At 37.8% G+C, this 27,735-nt stretch overlaps 1 protein-coding gene across 1 annotated transcript in view; it reads right to left on the reverse strand.

The window, feature by feature from the left end:
- The window catches only part of itga1 (integrin, alpha 1), a 209,114-nt gene that overhangs the window by 43,414 nt on the left and 137,965 nt on the right, over positions 1-27,735 (reverse strand). Inside the window, 5 exon segments of the mRNA XM_028805627.2 lie at positions 1,564-1,649; positions 3,365-3,475; positions 15,290-15,426; positions 19,744-19,910; positions 26,244-26,374. Of these exon segments, the coding sequence (XP_028661460.2) occupies positions 1,564-1,649; positions 3,365-3,475; positions 15,290-15,426; positions 19,744-19,910; positions 26,244-26,374 (632 nt within the window).

The following is a 27,735-nucleotide window of genomic DNA, read 5'->3' on the forward strand; positions in this document are numbered from 1 at the left end:
AGATCACCATACAGCACAAAAAAAAAAACAAATATAGTTGGTACAGAAGATCAAACTAGAGAATACGCTTACAGGTATTGTCAGTAAACAATGCAAAAACATGCAAAAAAAGGATAAAGCAATAGGAAATAACATTTAATAACAACAGCTGATTGCCATAGTAAGAATCAAGAAACCAGAAAAAATTCTATTGCTCCTTTTCATGCCAGAAAATACCAACATTGACCTACCATTCAGGTAACAAGTTAAATTTAACTTTGACATTAAATTTCCATATAGATATATTTGTAACACTTTTAATTGACACTTTACATTACCACACAGAAAATAAATAATAAAAAAGAGCATAAATGTTTTGATGATAGTAAACCTAACTCTAATAATACGATTCTATTGTACATTACATCAAGGAAGGACTGACCTAAGATGGGCACAGTGGTTATATGCTGATATACTGTATAATAGGAACACTTTCAGATCTATATTTCGAATATCTGAAAATATGTGGTCTTTACTGTTATAATCTCTCTAAGTTAATTTGTTCTATGAACTGCTACAGATTTTCACTTTTTAGATCAATTACTTTTTTATTTGTAAAAAAAAATGTGTACAGTAAAAGAAAAGAGCAAAAGACTGAAAGGAGGCAATAGATTTATTTCACTTAGTAAATAAACATTCAATTTGTTGTTGAGTATGCTAAACCCTCAATACAAGGTGTGAAAGCCAGGCCGACCACAGACAGACAGACACCATCTTAAGTCCACCACACACAATTTATTTACACTATTTACAAGGTCCACCACAGTCCCGCTCAGCGCACCGTGCTCGAGCCCCAAACACCACTCTCTCTGGCCTTTCACTGGTCCTCTTCGGGTCGCCTTCTCTCCACTCTATGAAGCCTTGTCTTCTTCCACCCGACACCAGCTCCCAGGCAGCCCCTTTTATAATCACCCGGATGTGCTCCAGGTGCTCGTTGATGTCCTTCCGGCGGCACTTCCTGGTGTGGTGGAATTGCTGCATGAGCACCCGGAAGCATTCCGGGCGTCCCTGGAAAGTCGTTCCTCCACCTTCCCAGGTGTGGCAGAAGTGCAGGTCTCCCAGGCTCCATGATGCTTGGGGTGCCCCCTAGCGGGGGCCATGTGTCCCAATGGGTTTGAGCCTCCTTGCTCCGTACCCGTGGCCCCCTCATTATCCAGAGCGGTTGCCCTCTCGTGGCCCGGGGGGACGTATAACCCGCCTCCCAGTCCTTCCAGGCATCCCGGCTGGGTGCCCATGACAAAGGGTAAAAGCAAAACACAATTTAAGACAAAGGACTGGGGGAGAAGGAAAAACATAAAACAAAAGCCTAACAAGACAAAGGTAAGGGATTTGGGGAAAATATAAACATTCAAAGAAAAATGAAAACAGGGTGAGGCAATGTTGTGTAACCCTAACACAGATCTCAGTGCATAATACATTTTCAGTCTATCCATTCATTTTCCTTATCATTTGAGTTGTGGACAGATCTTAAAAGTAACAATTCAAAGAATCCCATTTAACCATTTTATTAAATAATAAAAATACCTATTTCCTGCAATGTTTGCATTTGAGGTAAGTTGTAGGTCCGTAATACACTTCTCATTGTTCTCACAATCCATTGTGAAGGGTATCTAGAATAGTAGAACACATGTATATATATAAGCTGTATATGCAAATTATCACTCTTATTGTTATCATCATTATAATGTAAATAAAGGCCCATATTGTTCAGTCTGTTTTGCTGTAACATACAAGTCCAAATTCCACACAAACTCATAAAATCATAAAGACACTGTTTCTGTAGTTGGCCAGTTATTTTGATTTGATATAATATTATGTTCTTCTCCTGTCCCTGCAGCACCAAAAAACCGCCTGGCGAGGGCACCTGACTCCTGTGGGAATAAGGCCACCTGATTCCTGGAAGAAGGCATCATTGACTAAAGGAAGTTACCATTAGACAGAACCTCCGACCATGACTGCCAAGGCTAAAGCCAAGGCTAGTTTTCCCTCCATGACATGCATTATTTTTGTTTATTTTGCCTTACAATTAAACAGGATGATCCCGTTGTCACCCCAAATCATTATACGTTTGTCTGTCATTCCTTCACATGCCCACTGTATATATATATATATATATATATATATATATATATATATATATATTTTCATGGCATATTCTATGACATGGCTTTAAACCCTCAGTCAGGTTAATTCTGAATCATGTTTGGGATCACCATCTAGCAGCTCCAAGAGTCTTTGTTTCCTTATACTATCAGTCACTCTTAAAAGGCCAATTGTCAGTCACCAGTTAAGTTAAAGGCACAACACAGTTATAGTCTACAAGGTCAGGGAATACATATTGTATCCTAGCAGTTAGGCAGGACAGTACTGACCTTCTAGCAGTCCTCACTGGAATTACCATTGAATAAGAAACCTGACCTCAGTTTCTCAGTTCATTGGACGTGGTATCACCGGCGCATCAGGGGATCTTGGAACCTCTTGCCTACCCTCCCTTGCCTCACGTCCCCATCATGAATCACTATTTCTCTACTGATGAGTCACCTGCCTCCTACCAATGTAGAGAAACCTAGCACACTGATGTTTCTTTCTCTGCTAATCTACTGCCACCATCTACAGAGTATCCAGCATATTTACAACCCTCTATCTGTCCCTTGTGTTCTCACATGGAGGTTCTGTCCAATGGTCAGTGTTGTCCTCTCTAACACTTGAACATCCGGACTTCATGGCCAATTTCCAAACCCTGATATTAGGATGTGAAGAGGGTAATGAAATCATGATTACAACTACTCTAACTGAAGACAAATGGGAACAGTTATATTGTATCTATATTGTATCTGTTAAGATGTTTATACAGTATCTCAGAACCAACAATCTGTCTGAAATGTCTAATAAAAAGTCACTCTCAGCAGACACCTGATAGTTGAAAAAAATTACATTTAGCAAAATGAATTGACAAAATGCCTTTGTATCAACCATAATGTGTTGAAAAGTCACCCAAATGATGCTGCAGATAAATGTAAAAATATGTATGAGGCATGTAAATGAATTCAAATAGGCATTCCACACTGAACAAAAATTGATAAAATAAAAATATATATTTATTTTGCAGTTCATTCAAACTTTATGCCTAAAGATGTTGGTATAGGCTACAGTTTCTCTAATAAGCACGTGTAAAATAGATGACTGGATACAATTTTGAGACATGGTTCCATATTACTTTACATTTTTTAAACAAATGTTACACTAATCAAATCATTTTAATAAAATATTATGTTATTTTATTAGAATGTAATGAAGTAAGGAAAGAAAACAGTATAAAACTTACAGATTCGCTTATTGATGTAGGAAGTTGATCATTTAAGACGGGGCCATTTTCTTCATCAGACAATTTAAATTCGAGCTTAACCTTTACAGGATCCTTGAAATCTGGTTTGTCCTTTAAAAAAAGAAACTCAAAATTACATTTTTAAAGTACTAGTTTTCTAATTTTTAGATGAGTTTTGTTTTTAAACTATTAGAAGCTGAATATGAAATCATATCAAAAAATTACAGACCACTTAATATAACACTTAGCTGCCAGTATCTAAACACAGCTATACCATATTTAAATCTAAATTATATAGGAAAAAAGACAAATATACAACAGCAATAATATTTTTGCATATTCTATTTCCCCATTCAAGGTCAATTTATAGTAATCAGTTATCTAATGGCAAAAACAAAATACCCAAACCAAATACTCAGAGAGACGTGAGAAGATCACGCAAATTTATACAACTCTGACTGCAATATCCTTGAGATGTCAGGAAACAACACTAAAAACCATTCTGCACTTAATAGTCACATAGCATATATTCAATTTGTTATACTGACTGTTCAGTGTAAATGAAATGTTTTTTCCAATTTCTGACAATTCACTTGAACTCAAGCTAAAATCTAAATTATTTCATATAAAATAATCAAGAGAATTACAAAAAGGAAAATGCAAATGATTTGGTGGGATCACTTTCCCCATCTAGAGTCTTCTTCAATATCTTTAAAACACTAGATAGTAAATGGGAGTCATACAAGGCCTATTTAATGTCTGTCAAAAGATTAAGTGAAGTGTCAAAAGATCTGTCAGCTTATTTTAGAGATAGAAGGACCTTGTTTGTAACTGAGAAAACATACAAAGACTCAAACCAGCTGAATAACTTTCTTGTACTTAAATGAAACAGTGTGAAGCAAAAGGGAGGAGAATTAGAACCTCTAAACCTAAGGGAAAGAAAAGAGGAGTTTAATGAGGACAGAGTCACATTGCTACCGTAGATCAAAAGAACTCTTTGAGGTCATCAGAAAGAAGGTTATAGATGCTTATAATTCTGGGAAAAGATGAAGATCTCTAAACAAGTGTAAATCAACCATTCCACTGTCCAGAAGGTCATCTACAAGAGGAAAAGATTTCAAACAACTGCTGACTTGTCTATGCAAGTTCAGATGTCAAGTGGAATGCAAGTTGCTGGAAAAAGTTCTCTAAAAATTCAAGAATTTCATCACGAAATCTACAAGTAACTCTTGCCATTGTTGAGGTGAAGTTACATGAGTCTACCATTAGAAAAGGCTACACAAATTAAGACTGCTGCAAATGGAAGATGCGCCAGGAAGAAAACTTTGCTGTCGAGGAAGAACATCAAGGCAAGACAAACTTTTTCCCAAAAAAATCTAAGCAAAGACCAGGGGCCTCATGTATAACGGCGTGTGTAGAATTCACACTATAACATGGCGTACGGACAAAAGTGGAAATGTTCATACGCACAAAAAAAATCCAGATGCATAAATCTGTGCGTTCGCCAACTTCCACGTTCTTCCGCTACATAAATTCCGGTCAGCGTGAAAAGTAACGTACGTGCATGCGCCTGCTGTCCCACTCCAACTCCTCCCAGAATTACACCTCTTTGAATATGCAAATCAATATAAATAGCCCTTAAGCTCAGCCTTCTGTGAAAAGACAATGACAAAAGCACGGGGTAAAATATAAGAATTTAAGCGAATACCAAGTGGAGGCAAGGAAAAAGTTACTATTTGTTGGTTTAAACAGTGATATAATCAACAAAAGGAAATTGATCGAGTGACAGAGTGTCGGAGAAACTCGAAAGTTCAAGTTCACAAAGTCACACAGTGTCCAAAATAAAAAAGAAGCGGTCAGATATCAAAGTTGATGTGAAAAGGCAAGTCGTAGCCCACCATCTGAGTGTCATATGAAAGCTTATTAGGGTACAAAGAAAAGAAAAAAAATACGGACATAGTGAGAAAAAAGCTTGAAATGCCAGCTGTAATCTCGAAATTTCCACTTCAATCACATAGTTTATTTTGTCATTAAAGTAGAACATCATAAACTTCATCTTTAAATCATTTAATTTACTAGTTTCTCAAATACCATCATAACTAAAGTAGCACGTTAAATGCTTTGTTTAGTATATGTTCTTCTATGTGCTCTATGTGTGTGAATCACTACGTGCTTCTTAAACGGGCTTTCTCTTCCTCCGACAGGACACAGACCATTACATTTGTGATATTACAGCTCTCTGAATAATTAAAATACTGAGATGTATACTTGATATAATTTTCATGATGATAGGAATTAAAGCATGTTATTAAACATGGGAACACAGTGGCGCAGTGATAGTGATGAGCAGGCGCCTCCTGCATTGATTGTTCCTGCCTCCCGCAAGATGCTTGCTGAGCCGTGTGCGACCTTCGATGAAATAATTTTAAATACCTTCGTAGTACATGTTTAATTATTCTATCCATCTGTCTTTCCAGTGTCATGCCAGCCTCAGCAAGAATACAGTGCAAGGCAGGAATAATCGGGGCGCCAGCTTGACGCTAGCGCTGCGACACCATGTCCTTACATATTTAATTATTAACAATAAAGATTATTTAAATGACATTAACATTTTATCTGTATAATGTAATAAACATATTTTGCTGCATTTCATCTTAAAAATGATATCGTCATCATATGTAAATACGCGCTTTATAAAGTGGCGCAGGTTGTGCAATGTTAAAACTGTATCGCAAGTTTACAGTGAGGTAATTGTAAACTTTTACAATACCTCTGTAAGTACAAACAGTTCTATAAGGAGCACTTGATGGACTGATTGAGTGTGTTTATAGTTCTTGAGATGAAACTGTTTCTGAACTGCGAGCTCCGTACAGGAAAGGCTCTGAAGCGTTTGTCAGATGAGAGCAGTTCAAATAGGCAGCATGTGTTTGATGCTGTATACCGATAATTCTCCCTCCGATCAGCTGCTCCGAGTGGTGCAGTGAGAGTGATATGGAAAAAAATGATCCACTGTGGCAACCCCTAACGGGAGCAGCTGAAAGTAGAAGAAGTTGCGGTGAGAGTAACAATGCTAAAGCAGCTATTGTATTTGGAAATAGTCTGGCTATTCCATGGACCATTATATTGTTACAGGTTAATTACAATCAGATGCCTTAAACTAATAAACAGTATGCGGTTAATTTCAATGTATTTGATAAAGCCATGTCAGGGATGTGGATCTAAAAAGAAAGGGAAACCACTTTGGAGCAAAAACACTGCTTTGACGCTGGGTGCGGCCTGTTTGCAAAACTGAGTGTAGAACTTGCGTACACCAGGGTTGGAGCTACCATGAAAATGTGCGTGGCCTTATGCCAAGTTTAGGTTTTATACATCACGATTTGAGCATGGAAACGGGCTTATGCAACATTTTTGTGCATATGCACCATTTACAAATGAGACCCCAGGACTTCTGAAACCATATAATCTGGGCAGACAAGCCAAAGATTAACTTTTTTGGCCTCAGTACCTGCAGAAATGTTTGGCAAAAACTAAAGACAGAATTTGACCAGAAGAACATGATCACTGCTGTAAAGCATGGTGGTGGAAATGTTATGGTTTGGGGCTGCTTTGCTACATCATGGCCTGGGCAGGTCACCATCATAAGATCCACTATGAATTCCTCATTGTACCAGAAGGTGCTTGAGTTTATGTCAAGGGTGTATGAAGATCAAATCCTGATATATCCAGATACAATATTTTAAAAAAGATGAGGAAGGTATACCTGTTTACGTTTCACATGACTGTAAACATATATTTAATTACCAGGTCCATAAATTACTTCATACATATTACAAAATGATTGCATAATAAAGTACAGTACATAAAGCTCTTGTTGCATATATACTTTTTAAACTAACAGCTTTACAAGAATATAACTGACAATATTAAAACTTTAAATTTGCATGTATGAATGGAGAACTATTTAACAGCATAAAACTTATAATGAACATGGATACTACAGAGTGTAGGGGGCTGATGGACTGCCTGGAGAAGAGGCAGACCTTCGAGTATGGACTGACAGAAACACAACAGAAGAGAAACCTCAGGAAGACAAAGGAAAGTTGGCAGAGACTGTCACTCAGAAATTATAAGTAGGACCAGCCAGTGCTGGAGTAGCAGTCTTTTCAGAGTGGGGTGACATGGATGATAAATAAAGAGAGGAAGGGCAAGAATTATAATTTTATGTACTGCCCCCACTAAGAATGTGACTGCATAGGGAAAATAAAGCGTTAGAGTAGTGTGGCATTGTTCTCTGCTCATATTAGTTATTTTGGCAGGTGTTTCCCATCAACCAAACAACAGGAAGGAACAACAAGTGTGTCAGGTTTGCAGCATTTCTGTTTAGAAATAAAGGCAGCAGTTTAGGCTTAATCATATTTTTGTGTGCCTCACAGCTTTTCTCACAACTCCTTTCATTGGCATTGGCAGCTCGCAAGTATCCTGTATAATAAATGTTACTTATTCTTCAATATAAACATTTGTCAAATTCCAAAATAATACTTCAACAAAAGATGTAATAGTGTAAAACTTTACAAGGCTTTGTTAAAAGTTACCAATATAGCAGTAGTTCAAATTAAATGGTAGACACTCACTGAACTGAAAAAAAAATCATGTAAATTGAATTTCCCACCTAAATAATCAGAATACGTACAGTGGCACACCTCAATCAAGTCATAAAATTGGCCAGCAGAGGACGCCAAAACACATAAATATTAAAACTCAGGAAGGACCAAAACAGTATCAGCCAGCATAATGAAATCAGAAATAGTCTGGAAATAGTCAGAAATATTTAATAACTCACACGTACTTCCTTAGGTAACAGTTTAGTTTAGGTACAAAAAATGCATCTATTACTCATTTACTCTTAAGTAACAAGATCTTAACTAAGGCTTCTTTGGGTCTTCATAACATTACAATGCATCAGTAAAATGTTTATTCATGTCTGCAATGTGACCAACTAACAAAACATCACTTTATAGTGGTCTGGGGCGGCTTAACTGAGACACATTTCTCTTGATATTATATATTTAATATAAGATCTGTGAATCCTTCATATTAAGTAATTTTACCATCATGTCAATATGCCACATTTCACAGAGATGAATACCCTGTCTATAATTGTTATAAGTGTTATGAAAACCAAAAGAAGCCTCTGTTAAGATCTTGTAACATCACAGTTGATGAGTAACAGATGCATTTCTGCAGTACCTAAACTAACGTTTTACCCTACCTTTTCATATTAACTGTCATTACTGTCTTGGCTTGTGACATGTCCAGTGTTGGTTTCTGCCTTGCACCCAAAGGCCTCTGCTCCCTAAGACCCTTAAGTGTATGATGCAGGTTAGATAATAGAATGATGAATGGATGTATCTTTTCCATTAAAAGCTAAAATGTTTTAGTTAATTGAGCAGTAGCAAATTCTCACTTGCTACTGTGACTTTGAATTTGTGATCGGCGAGTGAATTTTATTTTCACATTAGAAAAAAAGAATAAAAATACAAAATCATATAAGATTTGCTTCATTATGAATGGCCTATTATTGTATAGTGGAGTTTTTAATGAAAGTTATTTTTGTAAAAATAAATACTGTATCTGTTAATTATTATGCATTGTAAATACTTTCGTTTGCTAAGAATCAAACAAAATATTTAGCTTTCTACTTAAATTCATATGTGGAACATGTGTTTAGGATCAGTGAACATCCAGAATAGTTGTATGAGTGCGTCTGCTGAATCTTAAGAGAGAAACGACCGGAGGCTGATCCTAACAAACATGCCATTTCCTAACATTTATAAGCGCCTATATGAGGTAGATGTCCGCGTTTAAGGAATTCATTTAACCACTTTATGAACTGATGAAGACCACTTCCATTCTGGAAGTCTGTCCTCCAGTTATTGTCTTTCCCTCTCTGGAGTTTGCTTTTCTTCACAATCATGGTATATATTACAACGTAATTTGCCAAATAAAATTTTATTCTAAAGTGAAGCATATTAAAAATTACTAGCCTGATCACACATTTTATAATGGAGCTAATTGGTACTGGGGACCCAATGTAAAAAAAAACATTAATATCAGTATTGAATAATTAATTAATAGTTTATTTAATGGGACACCAGCCCATCACATTCATCACAGAACACTCCCTCCTCTAGGTCACATATTTTGGATTTCACAGAGAAACTGAGTACTTGAAGAAATCTCGAGCACAAAACAGGAGAATGTCCCAAATTCCACACAGGCAGTGACTTGGCCAGGTGGTGTGACACATAATCACTGTCCAGCTGAGCCTGCCTTACTAGTTATTATAATCTTACTGCTACTAGTCTACTACTACTACTATTACTTGTCATAATAAGCAGTTTTGTTACATTTTTCTTAGATAGATAGATAGATAGATAGATAGATAGATAGATAGATAGATAGATAGATAGATAGATAGATAGATAGATAGATAGATAGATAGATAGATACTTTATTAATCCCAAGGGGAAATTCACATACTCCAGCAGCAGAATGCTGATAATGAAAATATTAAATTAAAGAGCGATAACAATGCAGGTATACAGACAGACAATAACTTTGAATAATGTTAACGTTTACTCCCCCCAAGGGTCGCATAGTGTGGGGGAGGAACGATCTCCTCAGTCTGTCAGTGGAGCAGGAAAGTGACAGCAGTCTGTCGCTGAAGCTGCTCCTCTGTCTGGAGATGATACTGTTTAGTATAATAGTCTTGGACTATTTATAAGTGTTTAAATTAAAGTATACCTCATTCTTAGGATTTGTTAACCCAAATAATTCCTTTTTGACATTTGTTTTTTGTTAGAAAGCTTCCCTCAGAAGGTGATGTTTTGGCATTATTTTTTAACACTATTTTGTTTGGCCTTCAATGCCACCGTTTAGGGCAATTTGTTTTGTAGTGGTTGCAATGGCATTGCTACGGGTGACATCTGGGGTCACATTGTGCATGTCATTAGGAATCAAGAGTATAAAGGTCAGCTCTATACACTTTCATGTTTTCAAGAATGGACAACCTTATGTGCTTTGCTTCTGATCTTTTCACTGTTTTCCAGATGTCCTGCTTTTACTTTTTGACTTTGCTATTTGGTTTCTGTTTTAGACTTTGACAAAATATAGGATTGACATTTTGGTGACAAACTTCACTCAGTTTCTGACTCCCAACCTTTAATTACAAAGAAATATTTCTACTTTTCTCTGAAGGCAGTTACAATACTACTACTACTGCTACTACTACTACTACTAATAATAATAATAGGGTAAAAAGAGAAGCTTTTAGTAAAGACCATAATGTTATGAAACATAACAACTTGTAACTGCTTATAACTTCCTATTAAAGGTAAAGGCTTTAGGAATATATGAATTTATATTTAACCATTCTAGACAAGCATGCAAGGTTAGATAGATAGATAGATAGATAGATAGATAGATAGATAGATAGATAGATAGATAGATAGATAGATAGATAGATAGATAGATAGATAGATAGATAGATAGATAGATAGATAGATAGATAGATAGATAGATAGATAGAATTGAGCATGTAAAATTCACTGTGTCAGCTGTTACTCATTGTTGCTGGCATGGTGTGATGTGCTGTAAATTTCCATTCAAAAGAATTAAGACTGACTACAAACCTCGTGGTGTATGTCAGGATCCTTCACTGTCAGGGGAACAACACCATAAATTTGTTTAGTAAATCATAAGAAGTTACACCTTAAAAATGAAGTGGCTTCTAACAGTATTTTGTTATCATTTCATCTTCCCATGCTAATGAATGTGCTTCCATTATATGCAACAACCTTCTTTTTTTATTCTGTTACATTTTACATAAATGTTTATACTGACAGCTAAACTATTGCAACTGACTGTTCACTTCATCAAAGTGTTACAGTAATATTTCCTTTTTTCTAGAGTTAATAATTCAATGCTAAACACAGCATAATGTTTTTGAAACTGGCTTTAATACATACCTATATGTGTAATTTCAGTGTTTCTTCCTATTTATTTAAGTGCATTTTTTTCCTGGTACTATTTGAAACCCATCATGTCTAATTTGTGAACTGACACAAAAGTATGCCTCTTTCTAAATTTCCCCTTGTGCCCTTTTAATTACAACACAAAAAGTGGAACATATGGCCAGCAATATGTAATTAGCATACAATCCATTCATGGGGCCAGCACAACTCAGACACGAAACAGAATGACTGCTGGACAGTTGACAAATAACCCATCCTCATTTCCACTTTGTTTTAACTGTATTAACATGTCCCACCCGTATGTTTGAAAGAAAAGTTTTGCCCCTGAGTATACAGCTATGACATAAGGGATCTGCTATATAACAAAACACTAAGGTCTATGTGTCCCATCCTCCTGAGCAATCTGATTGGTCAGTTTGGGTTTTGTGTGATTTTAGTCACTTTGACTTTGGTGATGTGATGAAAGAGAAAGTGCAAGTGTGAGATGCATGAGGAGTAATAAAGGCATATGAGGCCTGCTGAGAGAGTAGCCTTCATAAGCATAAACACAACAAGGTTGAAAGGTAGGGAAGGTGCTTCAAAAATAATGACAATGCCTGAGAAGCAGGCTTTATGGGAACCCGCTCAAGAGAGGAAGCTCTGGTTAAGAGATGTTCTCGCACGCAAATACACTAGAAAGGCACTGAAGGTACATGTAGGGCAAGGGATAGCAGATATTATTAAATTATTCTATTACCTGTCAAGTACCTTGGCTAGTACTTCTAAAATATGCCAATGCATACATATTTAAAGTAGCTTTGATTTGTTTTGTTACATTTTCATGAATAATTTGCACTTAACTAATTTTTAGCTGTAAACAGTTCTTGTGATGACTCTGTTATGTATTAAAATGTTTCAATTTCTTGTATTCCCCGATTGTAGAGAAACAATTAGTGGTGAAAAAGTATATTATTTGCTCCTAAACGCAGATGAAAGCATGTTACTTTACTAATCTTCCTGGATATGAAAGGCAGAGCAAAACAGTTGCATTCATGCTAGAGGGAAATATCCTACACGTGATGAAACACTTTAGAACAGGGCTTTTAAGGATTTGCTATACTGTATTTTATCTATTAGTTACTTATTCTTATGTAACACATACAAACACACCTAGATAGATAGATAGATAGATAGATAGATAGATAGATAGATAGATAGATAGATAGATAGATAGATAGATAGATAGATAGATAGATAGATAGATAGATAGATAGATAGATAGATAGATGTTTGTCTAAACACACATTACAATGACTAAAAAGAAAGAAAATTAAAATTGCTATTGATTTAAAGGAGCCCCAATAACTTTTCTTGATACACTTTTGCTGAATAATTAATTGGCTGAAAGTCCTAAGTGTTAGTGTGTCAAAGAGAGCATTGTTCATAATGGCACTCGGTTTTGTTTTAATTATTCCTTTTGCATCTAATACTATTGTGAATATGTATGCACCCGTTTATTCTGTGTATTATATTTCATCACCTAAGGTATGTGGTACCACCCCGGGATGAGAGGGGGCACTGTTGCTAACAGTCTTGTCTCCTTTTTCCCTCACAGCACTGAAAAACCACCCCTTGTGGGCAATGGAATCAGAGAAGCCCTAACCCTTTCAGGTGGGGCATCCCCAGGAAGTAGCATCTCCTTTGGACCTGAGAGGCTGACTGTCAGGAACAACTCCAGACCTGGAGTACCCAGAAAATGCTGTTCGAGGGCAATAAGAGGTCATTGCCTGTGTTATTTGCTAGTGCCATTGTGTACCTGTTTTCTTTTTCTTTAGTTTAAAATCAAACAGGGTTTGCCTGGTTGGCACCCCAACTATTTTGGGACTTACTCTGCCTTCTCACTCGCCCCTACAATTAGTATTTAATTTAAACCCCTTTTGCTTTCACTTTGACATTCAAGAGTCTTTTTTCTGTTGATCAATATCAAAAAAGCCAAATTAAATTCACTCTGATTCAATGTTTTACAAAAGTAAAATGTGAAAACTTCCAAGTGGATAAATACTTACAGTATATTAACACTGTAGTAACACAGGTGACGAAGAATACTTCAAACAATTGTTTACTGAATCATTCAGAGCAGTGTGCTAAACTTAGTACGTCATATTCTGCAGGATTTCTATCCAAAACTTACCTATAATTAGTTTTTAGTCTTTTATTAGGTTTTGCTTGTCCAAAATCAACTTAATATCTGAAGAAGAGTCATAAGCTACAATAATGCATTAAAAGAGGTTGAGGGGTAGTCAGGATTAAAACAGTAGGGAATCAAAGGAAAAGTGAGGAATGAAAAAGATAAGCAAAGAAAAGCAAGCAACACAAGTTCAAGCCTCAGATGCCACACCAAGCAGGCCAGAGTTCCTAACTCAAGCCCAACATCTAACTCTTAAATCAAATCCTTAATTCTACTGAGGTGTGAAATGGGAGCATTACTTGGATTTTGTTTTGTACTTTGATATAAATGTGAGGTGTTTATTGCTACTGCCTTTATGAAGTACTCTATATCTAAATATATGTCAATGTATGTGTGTGTGTATGTATGTACAGTATGTCCCAGCATCACTTCCAAACGGCTGGAGCGATTTTCATGAAACTTGGTACACATGTTTCTCATTGGTGGACTAAAATGACTGTAGGGTGAAATCAACTCAAGCTCCGCCCCCTTCTGGGTAGGGTTGGGGGTGATCTTGTGGTCATGTATGCATGTTATTATCCAGTTGACACTCGGAATGACCACCAGAGGGCAAACTGGAGGTGACTGCCAGCATTCTTTATGTTTGAGCACCACCGCGGCCCTGTTGCTGTTGAAATGATAGACAAGCACATTAGTGAGTCTTCATTGTTTGTTAATTTATTTTTATTTTTAAAGTTGTGTTTTTTTATTATATTTTTCTCAAACAATTAAAAAAACAACTTTATTTTCCTCCCGGGCAATGCTGGGTATTTCAGCTAGTTGTGATAAAAATAAAAGGAAGTCCAACAATTTATGCATCTCATGTACCCTGAGCTAGCACAGGATGAGTGGCCAGTACACCATAAGGCACAATGTCTTTTCTAGGATTTCTTAAGAGTTTATTTGTTCTCCCTGCAATCACATAGGTATTCTCCCACAATCCAAAGTTATGAATATGATAACCAAGAGTGTGCCCTGTGATGAAGTGTAGTTACATGCATTTATAGTATCTGCCCTGCTGACATTATTTCCTAATCAACGTGAGTATGAAAAAGTGGATATAAAAATTCAGTGTGTAAACAGTTAATCTTATCCTGCTTTTAACTGCATCATTTGCACTGGGTATTTACAGCGTTAAAATGCTGAGAATGCTGTTATCCATATGTAGTAATGTGATGTGAATTTCCCCTTGGGATTAATAAAGTATCTATCTATCTATCTATCTATCTATCTATCTATCTATCTATCTATCTATCTATCTATCTATCTATCTATCTATCTATCTATCTATCTATCTATCTAATGGCTGATTTTTATTGGAGTGACAAATGCCACCTTCAATTGCAAAATCATTCATGTCTGATAAGTTACAAAAATGATTTTTGACACTGAGGGGTTAGCTGCTGACAGAAGGGAAGTGAGCAAGATTCACAGTACAAATAATACAGCTGATGGTCAAAGATTATGAGTCCTGCTGAAAATAAAGCAGACATTTTGTCCTTAATGCTCCACTAGATGCTGTACTGGTTAAATCAAGTCAAAATATTATCACAACATTTTATGTTGACAATAACCTCTTTCCATATTAATTTATTTTATACCTTTAAGATGTTTACTGCAGTACATATTTTCACTTGAAGGTACAATATCATTGACAGCTATGTGAAGGTGATATGATTTACTTGCCAACATGTAGAAGCGATGCACTCTGCAGACCGAGTTGAGGACAGTAATATTGGAATGAAGTTTACGTTCTGAAGTTTCAGATAAGAATCCTCTTGCTAACAGCCTCTGAAAGTCTATTGTTAAATTGTAATCAATGCCTAGAAAAAAATGAATGAAATAATGCAGTTATTTATATTAACGTATAAATGAAAAGAAAAAAAATACTTTGCAACAAAGTCTGATTGCTGGGTACCCCAACCCTTACCAGTGGAACACCAGGAAGTCCCATGGCTACTGACTTTACAAATACAATTTTAAATGAATTTTGCTCTATCATGAATACATGTATTTAATTTAAAAATTGATTTACAATTTTGGGGTGGTGTAGTCTTCCTCATGGTACTGGTGTATTATTAGACTTCATTCCCATATTTATCCATCCATCCATCCATTATCCAACCTGCTATATCCTAATTACGGGGTCATGGGGGTCTGCTGGAGCCAATCCCAGCCAACACAGGGCGCAAGGCAGGAAACAAACCCCGGGCAGGGCGCCAGCCCACCGCAGGACACACACACACACACACCAAGCACAATTTAGAATCTCCAGTGCACCTAACCTGCATGTCTTTGGACTGTGGGAGGAAACCGGAGTACCCGGAGGAAACCCACGCAGACACGGGGAGTACATGCAAACTCCATGCAGGGAGGACCCGGGAAGTGAACCCGGGTCTCCTAACTGCAAGGCAGCAGCGCTACCACTGCACCACCATGCCGCCCACATCCCATATTTAGTCATTTGTAAATTCACACTATACCTGTAGGGATTTTTCTTCTGATACTCCAGTTTTTTTACATACATCAAAAGAAATCCATATTATGATAAATGACAATTCCAGATTGGCTCTATGCACATTTACGCCTGATTTGGCCAGGAAACAGACTGGCATGCTAGTCAAGGTTAGTTATTAATGCCACCAAAATAAGATTAATCAGGTATGAGGATTTATGTTATGTTTTACAGATTCTACAATGAGTTTGCCATTGACTAATATGCAGAAGTAAATGATTTACTTTTCAAAAAATAAAAATTATGTTGTGTATGTTCCCCACATGATAAGCTAGCAAATCTTTTTAATTTCTTTTATACTAAAGACAGACAGTTGCAAAGCAGCCTAGATTTATTTTTTATGATGTACAGTATAGAAAAGATTAAAAGCAATAATATTTGTGGTAATGTGTTGGCTTAGGTATTACAAGCAGCCATTAACAGTTTTGTGACCAATAGTGTTAAAAAAACAATTAGAGTACACTAAACAGATAAGAAAAGATTCTTTACCCTAAGAGCTATATGAAGATCATATGTCCATTCATTATTTGTACCAGCAGCTACACATTCTTCCGATGTCTGGGTGGATTTTTCTAAGGCTATTCCAGATTTCCCTCATATTCAAACATGCAAGGGATTGATTAATTGTTAACAATTCTCCGTCTAAATACAGAAAGCCAACTGCTACTTATTACATTTGTATGCATTGTTTGTAGAAATACTGTGAGTGAGCTGCCTTCCAGCGTAGTGCTCTTTATTTGTGGCTTGCTCTATCCACAACGTGCCTGTCATGAGCTTGGGAGTACCTTAGCATTACGTCCCACCAAGCATAGATAAAAATCCCCAACAAGTGGGAGGATCCGTCAACCTTTGGCTCGTGGACATAGAGAGCAGATTTTTTATACATAGAATAAAGTATCACACAAAAATGCTCTTCTTAACAAAAGCTCCAAGGAGTACAAAAGACACAGTAGGAGTTGCCTGAAGTAGGCAGTCCCAAAGAAAACAACATCCCAAAAAAAGACAAATCCAGAAAGAATCATCAAAAACAGAGAATGAAGGTCACAAAATCCAGGAAGTACAAGTACACAAAGGCACAATAACTAATTACAACTTACCAAAACTACTGTGGCGGATGGCTGGGACCCATGCCTGGCCGGGATGCCCCTTTGACACTGGATCCGGGGCAGCAGCCATGGGATGCACATTACGTCCCCCAGAACACTTGGTGGCAGCCCCCCTGGGTTGCACTGGGGCCACAATTGTGTTACACCGGAGCCCATCCCTGTTGGGCTCCATGGCCACCGCCAGGGGGAGCTGCACGGCTTCCAGAGCCCGTGTGGGCGATTCTTCTGTCACACCCGGAAGTGCATCAAACACCTGGAGCACTTCTGGGTGGACTATAAAGGAAGTCAGCAGCCACCACTCTGGAAGCCAGAGACTGGAGGACAAGGACAACACTTGCCGGGAGGAGTGGTGGCGAAGGAAGGTTTGCTATATTTGTTTTTGAGTCTTTGCTTGTGTGTGTTTTGGGGACTGTGTACTGCCTGAGGGACACGGGGAAGACGTGCCCCATGGGTGAAGAAAAATAAATCTTTTTTTAGTTTTCACGTGCCTCCGTTGTTAGTCTGTGTTTCAAGTGCGCTGATGAAACGCTAATCTCACACAACCAAGTGCATTCAAATGAACCACAAGGAAATGCTTGTTTTCTCAGCCTTTATCAGGACTGAGAGCAGCCTCTTGATGGTAATAATAAGCAGGTGGCCTAACCTTTAAAGAAACCACCCAGAAAACACATGGAACACAGAAGGACAAATAGAAACTAAACTGGACACATAAAACACATAAAAATAAAACATATAATAACTCAAAAACAACAATATAATACATAAAGACCTGTAAAAACATGACAGTACCATTTTGCATGTTCTCCTTTACCCACATCATTTATTCTGGCCGTGAACTCTGTATACTGAGAGCTTTCCTGCTTTATCAGACACTTGGCACACTTCATGCACAATTGCATTATGCGTTATAAACAGAATATAACTGTAGATGAGCACTTATTCCCAATAAAATGTTGATGCCCTTTCACACAGTGTAGGTCGAACATACCAGATAAGCCTGCCATCAGATTTTGGATACCTGCTGATGTAAATAACAAATATATACTACACACCATTGCCTATTTGGAGAAAGATTACACTCTGTTAGTGGGGAAAAAGAGTCTGACAATCAATAGGCACAAAGGTGGACTCTTCCTAATGATATTTCTTCAGGCTAGGCACAAGTGACCGATATTTTCTAAACTGAAGTTGAAATGTATATACTTCTAGCACATACTGTATTTAATTTGGTCAGTTACTGTAAACCTCCTTCATTGGTACAGTTCTGGTGGAAGAGGCTGCTTGCTTATTGTACTGATAACCCATGGCAAGGGGCTGTGACTGCATGCTTTATAGCTCTGTATAACATGAATTTTTGTCTGTGAGAAATATGGGGAATGGAAAATGGTCTTAAAGAAAACTACTTCTTCAAGTGCTACAGAGTTAAATCATATTGACTTATAAGTCGTATTGAGAGGGTCCCATGAGAAATGGGCAGTTAGGAAGGAAAGACACAAAGCCCATCAAGGCATATTGCTGCCTACTGTGAGCAGGATTGAAGTCCAATTTTTTGTCCTTATGTACCCTTATGTCCATTTTCTAGGTAATGTTATTTATATAACATTATTTATATAACATAAGTTATCGACTGAGAACAAGATCAGGGCTGAAGACCCTCAGCATTTTAGATAGATAGTGTAGATACCCCACAGGACGATTGGGTGTTACACCCAGGACTGTGGTTGAGTCCTAACCTGGCCAAGATGCCATAATGGAAGGATGGACTAAACAGAGTCAATACAAGGTCTGGATGCCTTATGATCCTCGTCCTGGGTGGGATACCTGGAGATTGCAAGAAAAGGCCAGAGATCATGGCAGTGTCCCTCATATAGTGTCCCAGTTTGGACACCCACAGGGCTGCATGGTAGTCTGGAGGAGCAGTCCTGTAGAGGTCCAAACTGGGACACTATATGAGGGACACTACCGTGCTCTCTGGCCTTTTCTTGCAATCTCCAGGCATCTTGGCGGAGGGTAGAGAGCACTACCCAGGGAGGATCTCCCTGGCTTTCCTCATAAGTGTTTCCAACAGGCTACATCAAGTCACCATAAATACTCCTGGGTCCTCAATTAAAGAGACTGCACTTCCTTGACCAGGTGAATTAGAGCTGGCAGTGGAGATGAGCAACATTCAACTGGAGGAGTAGTGGTGCGGTAGAGAGAGATAGAAAGACAGAGAGTGAGAGAGAGAGAGAGAGAGAGAGAGAGAGAAAGAGAGAAGAAGAAACATGGTGTTTAATTGTTATACAAGGGTTTTGTGTAATAAAACCCCTTTTATTTGAAGCAGGGACTGTGTTTGTATATTCGTGCTTGGGGTTTGGGAGTCTGTGGCACCCCCTAACCTTCACAATAGACAGACAGACAGACAGACAGACAGACAGACAGACAGACAGACAGACAGACAGACAGATAGATAGATAGATAGATAGATAGATAGATAGATAGATAGATAGATAGATAGATAGATAGATATTCAATCTTACCTATTTTTGATTGACTGGCCTGATCAGAATTTAGTTTGTAATTGAAACAGATTGTAATATTGACACAAACTGTTTCCTTTCCTTTTTCGTTACATAGTTTCTTCTGCATGTTGATTTTACTTGGATCAAAACTGATATTAACTCGCACGTCTGCTACATCCCGTGACCTGAAGAAAGAAAAACAAAAATCATAAGAATAGCATTTCTAAATTTTAAAAGTGAACATAAAAGTGCAATGGAGGCTGTTAGATAGGTTTGAAAGAAGTAATTCCAGACAGTAAAATAAATAGCAGTTTAAAAAATGTATTGCATTTGATATCTGTAACTGGCAAATTGCAGGGTTTCTAACTTTTTGTTATTTTTTTTAAATGAATAGATAATGTTTTATTTTTCATTTATATATAGCACATAGATATAGACATAGATCCAATACAACTCGGAGTCCTGCCACGTGCAAAAGTTCGCTGATGACACTGCTATCGTGGGCTGCATCAGGAGTGGGCAGGAGGAGGAGTATAGGGACCTAATCAATGACTTTGTTAAATGGTGCGACTCAAACCACCTACACCTGAACACCAGCAAAATCAAGGAGCTGGTGGTGGATTTTAGGAGGCCCAGACCCCTCATGGACCCCGTGATCATCAGAGGTGACTGTGTGCAGATGGTGCAGACCTATAAATACCTGGGAGTGCAGCTGGATGATAAATTAGACTGGACTGCACTGCCAATACTGATGCTCTGTGTAAGAAAGGACAGAGCCGGTTATACTTTCTTAGAAGGCTGGTGTCCTTCAACATCTGCAATAAGATGCTGCAGATGTTCTATCAGACAGTTGTGGCGAGCGCCCCCTTCTACGTAGTGGTGTGCTGGGGAGGCAGCATTAAGAAGAAAGACGCCTCACGCCTGGACAAACTGGTGAGGAAGGCAGGCTCTATCGTTGGCATGGAGCTGGACAGTTTGACATCTGTGGTAGAGTGACGGGCACTGAGCAGGCTCCTATCAATTATGGAAAATCCACTGCATCCAATAAACAGTGTCATCTCCAGACAGAAGAGCAGCTTCAGCGACAGACTGCTGTCACTGTCCTGCTCCACTGATAGACTGAGAAGATCGTTCCTCCCCCAAACTATGCGACTCTTCAGTTCCACCCGGGGGGGTAAACATTAACATTTTGCAAAGTTATTGTCTGTTTTTACCTGCATTATTATCAATCTTTAATTTAATATTGTTTTTTGTATCAGTAAGGTGCTGCTGGAGTATGTGAATTTTAGTACAGTATCTATCTATCTATCTATCTATCTATCTATCTATCTATCTATCTATCTATAGAGGTGGCATGGTGGTGCATCCTGGGTCCTCCTTGCATGGAGTCTGCATGTTCTCCCTGCATCTGCATGGCTTTCCTCTGGGTGTTCTGGTTTCTTCTCACACAGTCCAAAGATGTGAAAGTTAGGTGGATTGGCAATGCTAAATTGACCCAAGTGTGTGTGTGTGTGTGAATGAGTTCACCCAGCGTTGGACTGGTACCCTGTCCAGTTATTGTTTCTGCCTTGCACCCTATGCTTGTTGGGACAGGCTCCTGCTGAGGATTGAGCAGTCATGGAAAATGGTATGGTGTATATAGCACATAGGAAGACCTATCATATTATTTTATGTACAAATTCATTTTAAAATTTGCCCTTCAAGATAAAAAAAGTTATTTTCATGTATGGAATAAACATTGACATTTTTAAAAATAATTTATATTATAACTGAAGAATGTTTTATCTGTCCCCTTCACAATCCTCTGTAATTGACACTGTTCTAATTTAAGGTCTGTAATAGATTTCTCCAGCAGATGGCAATCTTGAATCAAGTTAATTTTAATGGTGGACTTGCTCATCATGTTTTGAGGTAATTACTTCCTCTGAGTTCTTGTGAAGTCAGTTTTCACTTTTATTTATGTGATGTTTGTGTACTGTAAATGCATTAATGTTTTTGTTTAGTTTAGCGAGGGAAAAGTGTTTCCCATAGCTCTGGGGGTTTTCAGTTTTCTGAGTACAAATATGATCATATCCGTTGTTTGAAATGCCATGTACTGTAACTTATCTTTTCATGATATAACTTTGACAGGCTGTTGTAAGCTTGGGAAGCAATGCTCATATGTTGAAGACCGGACAAAATGCAGAAATTAAGGAATGGACCCTATATGTCTATTGTTTGATTCAACCACACAGTTTCTAAAAAAACAGTTCTTTGGGTCTGGCAGAGAGCCATGTGTTATACCTTTTACATAACACAATAGGAGAGCCTAATATGGGAATAATAATCCTTTGCTTTCTATGAAGTAAAAAATGCAGTTAAGCAAAAAATGAATAATGCCTCACCCTTTTACTGAGAATTTAGGAAATCATGGATGTGTATCTTTGTAATATAGGGATGCCCTGACCATGTATGCTATTCAGATCCTGAACCTAAAGTTAGTTACAAGATGGGAGGATAAATGGCTGACCCTATCAGGAACATATAAGCTTAGAGCAGGGGTCCCCAACTCCAGTCCTGGAGGGCCCCGGTGGCTGCAGGCTTTCATTCTAAATCTTTTCTTAATTAATGACCTGTTTTTGCTGCTAATTAATTTCTTTTGATTTCATTTTAATTGACTTGCTCTTGAAGACTCAGACCCCTTAATTGTTTGTTTTTCCTTAATCAGCAGCCAAACAATAATGAGATATAAAATGAGCCAAAACATGACCAGTAAACTGTGTCGATCATACAATATCTGAAAATAAAGAAAGGTGAAGGTCTCAGAAATGCTGATCTGCTCAGGTCCACAAAACATTTTAACAGTGCTCTTAGGAAAGAGAAAATCAACAATTTTGAAAAGGTTTGCTATTGCACAATGAGAGCAGTAACAAGCCATGGTATTAAAGAACAAGTTTAATTAACAACAAGACTCAGAGCCTAATTAAGCAACTGGTTGGAGTGAAATTGGTTGGAGTTTGAGGCCCTGACTTAATTGGTCTTCTGTTGGCTTACTCACTTCACGTTTCATTTCTGTTTGGGTGCCATTTAAGGAAAGAAATGAAGCAATTCAGAGGAACAATGAAGAAATTCTGTGGGACAAATCATAAAAAGTAAGTCAATTAAAATGAAAACAAAAGAAGTTAATTAGCAGCAAAAACAGGTCACTAATTAAGAAAAGGGTTAGAAAGAAAACCTGCAGCCACTGGGGCCCTCCAGGACTGGAATTGTGGACCCCTGGAGTTTCAACACAGTGAACAAACCAGGATTTAAGAAATATTCACTATGCAGGTAAAGGTGAGAGTGCCTAAGAAATATTTTGTGGTGTGTGCAAAGTGAACAAGAGGCACAAATTTACTTTAATCTTCCAGAAAGGACCAATAAGTGCAATAGGATCAAAGAGGGTTACACATTGGGTTTTTATTGTTTTGTTTCTTTTGTAAGAGGTTATATAAAGAATTGGATAATTGTTTTAAATTTGGAAAACATCAGGGGCCTCATGTATAAACGGTGCGTACGCACAGAAATGTTGCGTACAAACCTTTCCACGCTCAAATCGCGATGTATAAAACCTAAACTTGGTGTAAAGCCACGCACATTTCCACGGTAACTCATTCCTTGGCGTACGCAATTTATCCGCCCGGTTTTGCAGACTGGCGGCACCCAGCGTCAAAGCAGTGCTACTGTTCCTGTGTGATCACCCTTTCTTTCTTAGACCCACATTCCTGGCGCGGCTTTATAAATACACTGAAATTAACTGCATATTGTTTATTAGTGTAATGCATCTGATTGTAATTAACCTGTAGCAATATAATGGTCCAGGGAATAGCCATAGTATTCCAAATACCATAACTGCTTTAGCGTTGTAACTCACTGCATGTTCTTTCAGCTGATCCCGTTAAGGGTTGCCACAGCAGATCATCTTTTCCCACATTACTCTCACTGCACCACTCGGAGTATTTATATCACTGTATCTGAGTGGGAAATCACAGCAGCAGCTGATTGGAAAGAGAATTATCGGTATACAGCATGAAGCAGATGCTGCCTGAGCCACAACAAACGCTTTAGTCCCTGTACGGACTTCGCGGTTTAGAAACAGTTTCATCCCAAGAACTCTAAACACACTAAATCAGTCCATCAAGTGCTCCTTGTAGAAATATTTGGACTTATAAGTACAATTACCCCACTGTAAACTTGCACTACAGTTATAATATTGCACAACCTGCGCCACTTTATAAAGCGCGTATTTACATGTGATGACGGTATTCATTTCTAAGACGAAATGCAGCAAAACATGTTGATTATATTATACAGATAAAACTTTAACTTCATTTAAATAATCTGTATTATTAATAATTAAACATGTGAGGACACGGTGCCGCAGCGCTAGCAAGTTCAGTAATTGTTCCTGCCTTGCGCTGTATTCTTGCTGGTGCTGACGCGACACTGGAAAGATAGACGGATAGAATAATTAAACACGTACCACTAAGATATTTCAATGTTCCTTAAAAGTTTTGAAGAATCGAAGTTCTAAGCTTACAGATGGCTTCACGTCTATTACATAGCTTATTGTGTGGCGATTGACTTTTTGGAGAAAGAAAAGTAAGGACAGGAATTGGAGGTTAGTACGTTTGAAAGAGACAGTACTGCTGTGATAAATTATTTAATTGAAGGTCGCGCATGGTGCAGCAAGCCTCTTGCGTGAGACATGAACAAGCACTGCGCCACCGTGTTCCCATGTTTAATAACATGCTTTCATTCCTATCATCATGAAAAAGATATCACGTATACATCTCAGTATTTTAATTATTCAGAGAGCTGTAATATCAAGAATGTAATGGATTATGTGTCCTGTCGGAGAAAGAGAAAGCCCGTTTAAAAAGCAGGTAGTGATTCATACACATAGAGCACATAGAAGATCAAATACAGAACAAAGCATTTAACATGCCACTTTAGTTACAATAGGATTTGAGAAACTAGTAAATTAAACGATTTTAAGATGAAGTTTATGATGTTCTACTTTAATGGCAAAATAAACTACGTGATTAAAGTGGAAATTTCGAGATTAAAGTTGACATTTCGTGCTTTTTTCCCCACTGTGTGCCTTTTTTTTTGTCTGTACCCTAATAAGCTTTCATATGACACTCAGACGGTGGGCTACGACTCGCTTTTTCACGGCGACTTTGATATGTGATTTCTTTTTTATTTCGGGCACTGTGCGACTTTGTGAAGTTGAGCCTTCGAGTTTCTCCGACACTCTGTCACTCGATCAGCTTCCTTTTGTTGATTATACCACTGTTTAAACCAACAAGTAGTACGTTTTTCCTTTGCCTCCACTTGGTATTCGCTGAAATTCTTATATTTTCTCCCGTGCTTTTCCCATTGTCTTTTCACAGAAGGCTATTTATATTGATTTGCATATTCAAAGAGGCGTAATTCTGGGAGGAGTTGGGGCGGGACAGAAGGCGCGTGCACGTGCGTTACTTTTCACGCAAATCGGGATTTATGTAGTGGAAGAACGTGAAATTTTGCGTGCGCACAGATTCCTGCATCTGGATTTTTCTGTGCTTACGCACAATCCCGCTTTTGTGCTTACGCCATGTTATAGTGTGTTCTACGCACGGCGTTATACATGAGGCCCCAGGTGTTTTGTATGTGTGTGGCCTTTTGTAGAATGGTATTGAATTTTGAATTGTTTCCTACAGGTGCAGATAATGGCTTTTGGGAAAACCCATGTGGTCTGCACCTCAGAAACAGCACTCATAAACCTCCAGCCTTACACTGTGATTTGTTATTTGAAGTGAGCAGTCACTTTAGTTTAATTACATTAATTGAGCTACCAACCCTCCACACGTTCAATGTTAATATACTGTAAGTATAACTGCTTCAAATAGATATGAATAAGAAAGAAGTGTACAACAAATATATTTGGGCAAAACAGATATTTTTGATAAGGAAGTATAGTTTCTTACAATTTCCCTGCTCCTCTAAGAGAGGCCTGGAATAAAAGTATAATCTCACTAAAAAACTCGTTCAGAAAGTTTGAGTTAAGGGTACAATTCCATTGCCAAATGCCTGATATTCAAGCAGTGACACTTAACTTTCTCTGTTGTTTCTTTGCTGTCTTGTGTTTTTATACTCCACACTTTTACCAAGTACATTTTTGTTAATATGTTATGCACAGTTATTGCGTGGCATGGAAGTGTACTTGCTAGTGATGCTGTTTCACAGATGGAAGATGCTGGTTTCAAATCTAAACCTTGGTTTCAATCTGTTTACAAATTCTCCTTGTGCCTATGTGACTTTTTTTCTGAGGTAAATTTCAAAATATGAACAAAGTTGTTTTGGTAAAAGTGAGCATAGATATGTGAATGAGTGTGAAATGGAAAGGACTGGCCTCCCATCCTGGTTTGGTTTCTGCCTGGCTGTATCATTGAATTATACAGACAGAGCGGTAAACACATTTATGAATTAATTGGATGATATTAAACGTTGCTGACCAGAAGAGAGAAGCACCTCCAAGACCACCAATGGTGACATCAGTTATTCCATCTCCATTCAAGTCAAGAACTCCGTGTATGGATTGTCCAAAGAACTTCTGTTTCTCTCCATCACCACCTGAAGCAATTCGCTTAAAAATATAAAACATATCACTATAAACAAGTATAGATTTTTGAATTGCTGAGTGCAGAGAAAAAATAAACTATGACAGTTCTGAAAGAAATCTTAAAAATGTCTTTAAAAATTATACTGAATTGAGTCAGAAAATAGAACTATTAATTAGGAGTCAGAATAATAAAAAAATAAAACTTTAATATGTATGTAATTTTTTAATATATTTACTATATCTACAGTGATAAGCTACCTATATATATTTGACAGGCTGAAAAAGTGTCACACATCAGGGACACAGCCCAGCAAGGCTGAGAAGAAAGAAAGAGGGAGACAGATGTATTATGGGAGCAGGAAGCCTAGCAGGAGCTAATAATCACTGGAACTGTGATGAAGTTGGGGAGGAAGCTTCAGAAGGTTGGCAAGAGGTTGAAAGACTTCCTGGTTGATAAAGAGGACTAACTGGGCCCTAGGGCAAAAAAAATGAAAAACATTGGGACCATTTTGTCTTTTAAAAAGGCCGTACTAGCCTGATGAATAGAAGCAAAAGGTCAAAAAGTACAAGGAGTGGGACTTTGTGCCCTTCATAAAGGAGGCAACCTAAAGCCACCTGGGTAACCTGGACTTTTAAAGGATGCAGAAGGGTAAGGAGTGCAGTGGTTAGGAAGTCCCAAGATTTTAGGCACATACTCCTGGCCTAGGAAGTTACCCTGGAGGGCAGATACGCTGGCAGAAGGAAGAGAGTTCAAGTTAAAGAGTATGATAGATAGATAGATAGATAGATAGATAGATAGATAGATAGATAGATAGATAGATAGATAGATAGATAGATAGATAGATAGATAGATAGATAGATAGATAGATAGATAGATAGATAGATAGATAGGCTCTTCAGGTTTTGTTCTTTTATTATATATTTATTATGTTCTTTTTACTTAAATTAATCCCCCACTTGTGTTAATTTATACCTTTGAATTCAATTTCAATGCCCAATTTAGCAACCTTTGAAGCATGTTAGCGAAAGGCCCCACATCCCCTTCAGAAGGCTTTATTTGGACCGATCGCACTTTCCATTTTTGAAATCATTCTCTGCACTTTACTCCATATTTCAGAACCACTAACACCAGATTACAACTGAAGCCAGGAAGCACTTCTTCAGGTTTTTGTCTTTCAAATTAGATTTTCATTCCAGGACTTTTCTTCAAATCCCCTGTGCTTTAGGCTGGTCATGGCAGATTCTCTGAAGGTTCCTCCCAGATACGATAATAGGTGATTTTCCTTTGCTGAACTCAAAACTTTGTCCAACTGTCATCTGCTTAGTTGTGACTATGGTGTCATCAGCACTTTTGCAGATACTAACCAGTTGTCTACACCTACAGT

This window comes from Erpetoichthys calabaricus, chromosome 7 (genome assembly GCF_900747795.2).
Source record: "Erpetoichthys calabaricus chromosome 7, fErpCal1.3, whole genome shotgun sequence".
Taxonomy (NCBI): domain Eukaryota; kingdom Metazoa; phylum Chordata; class Cladistia; order Polypteriformes; family Polypteridae; genus Erpetoichthys; species Erpetoichthys calabaricus.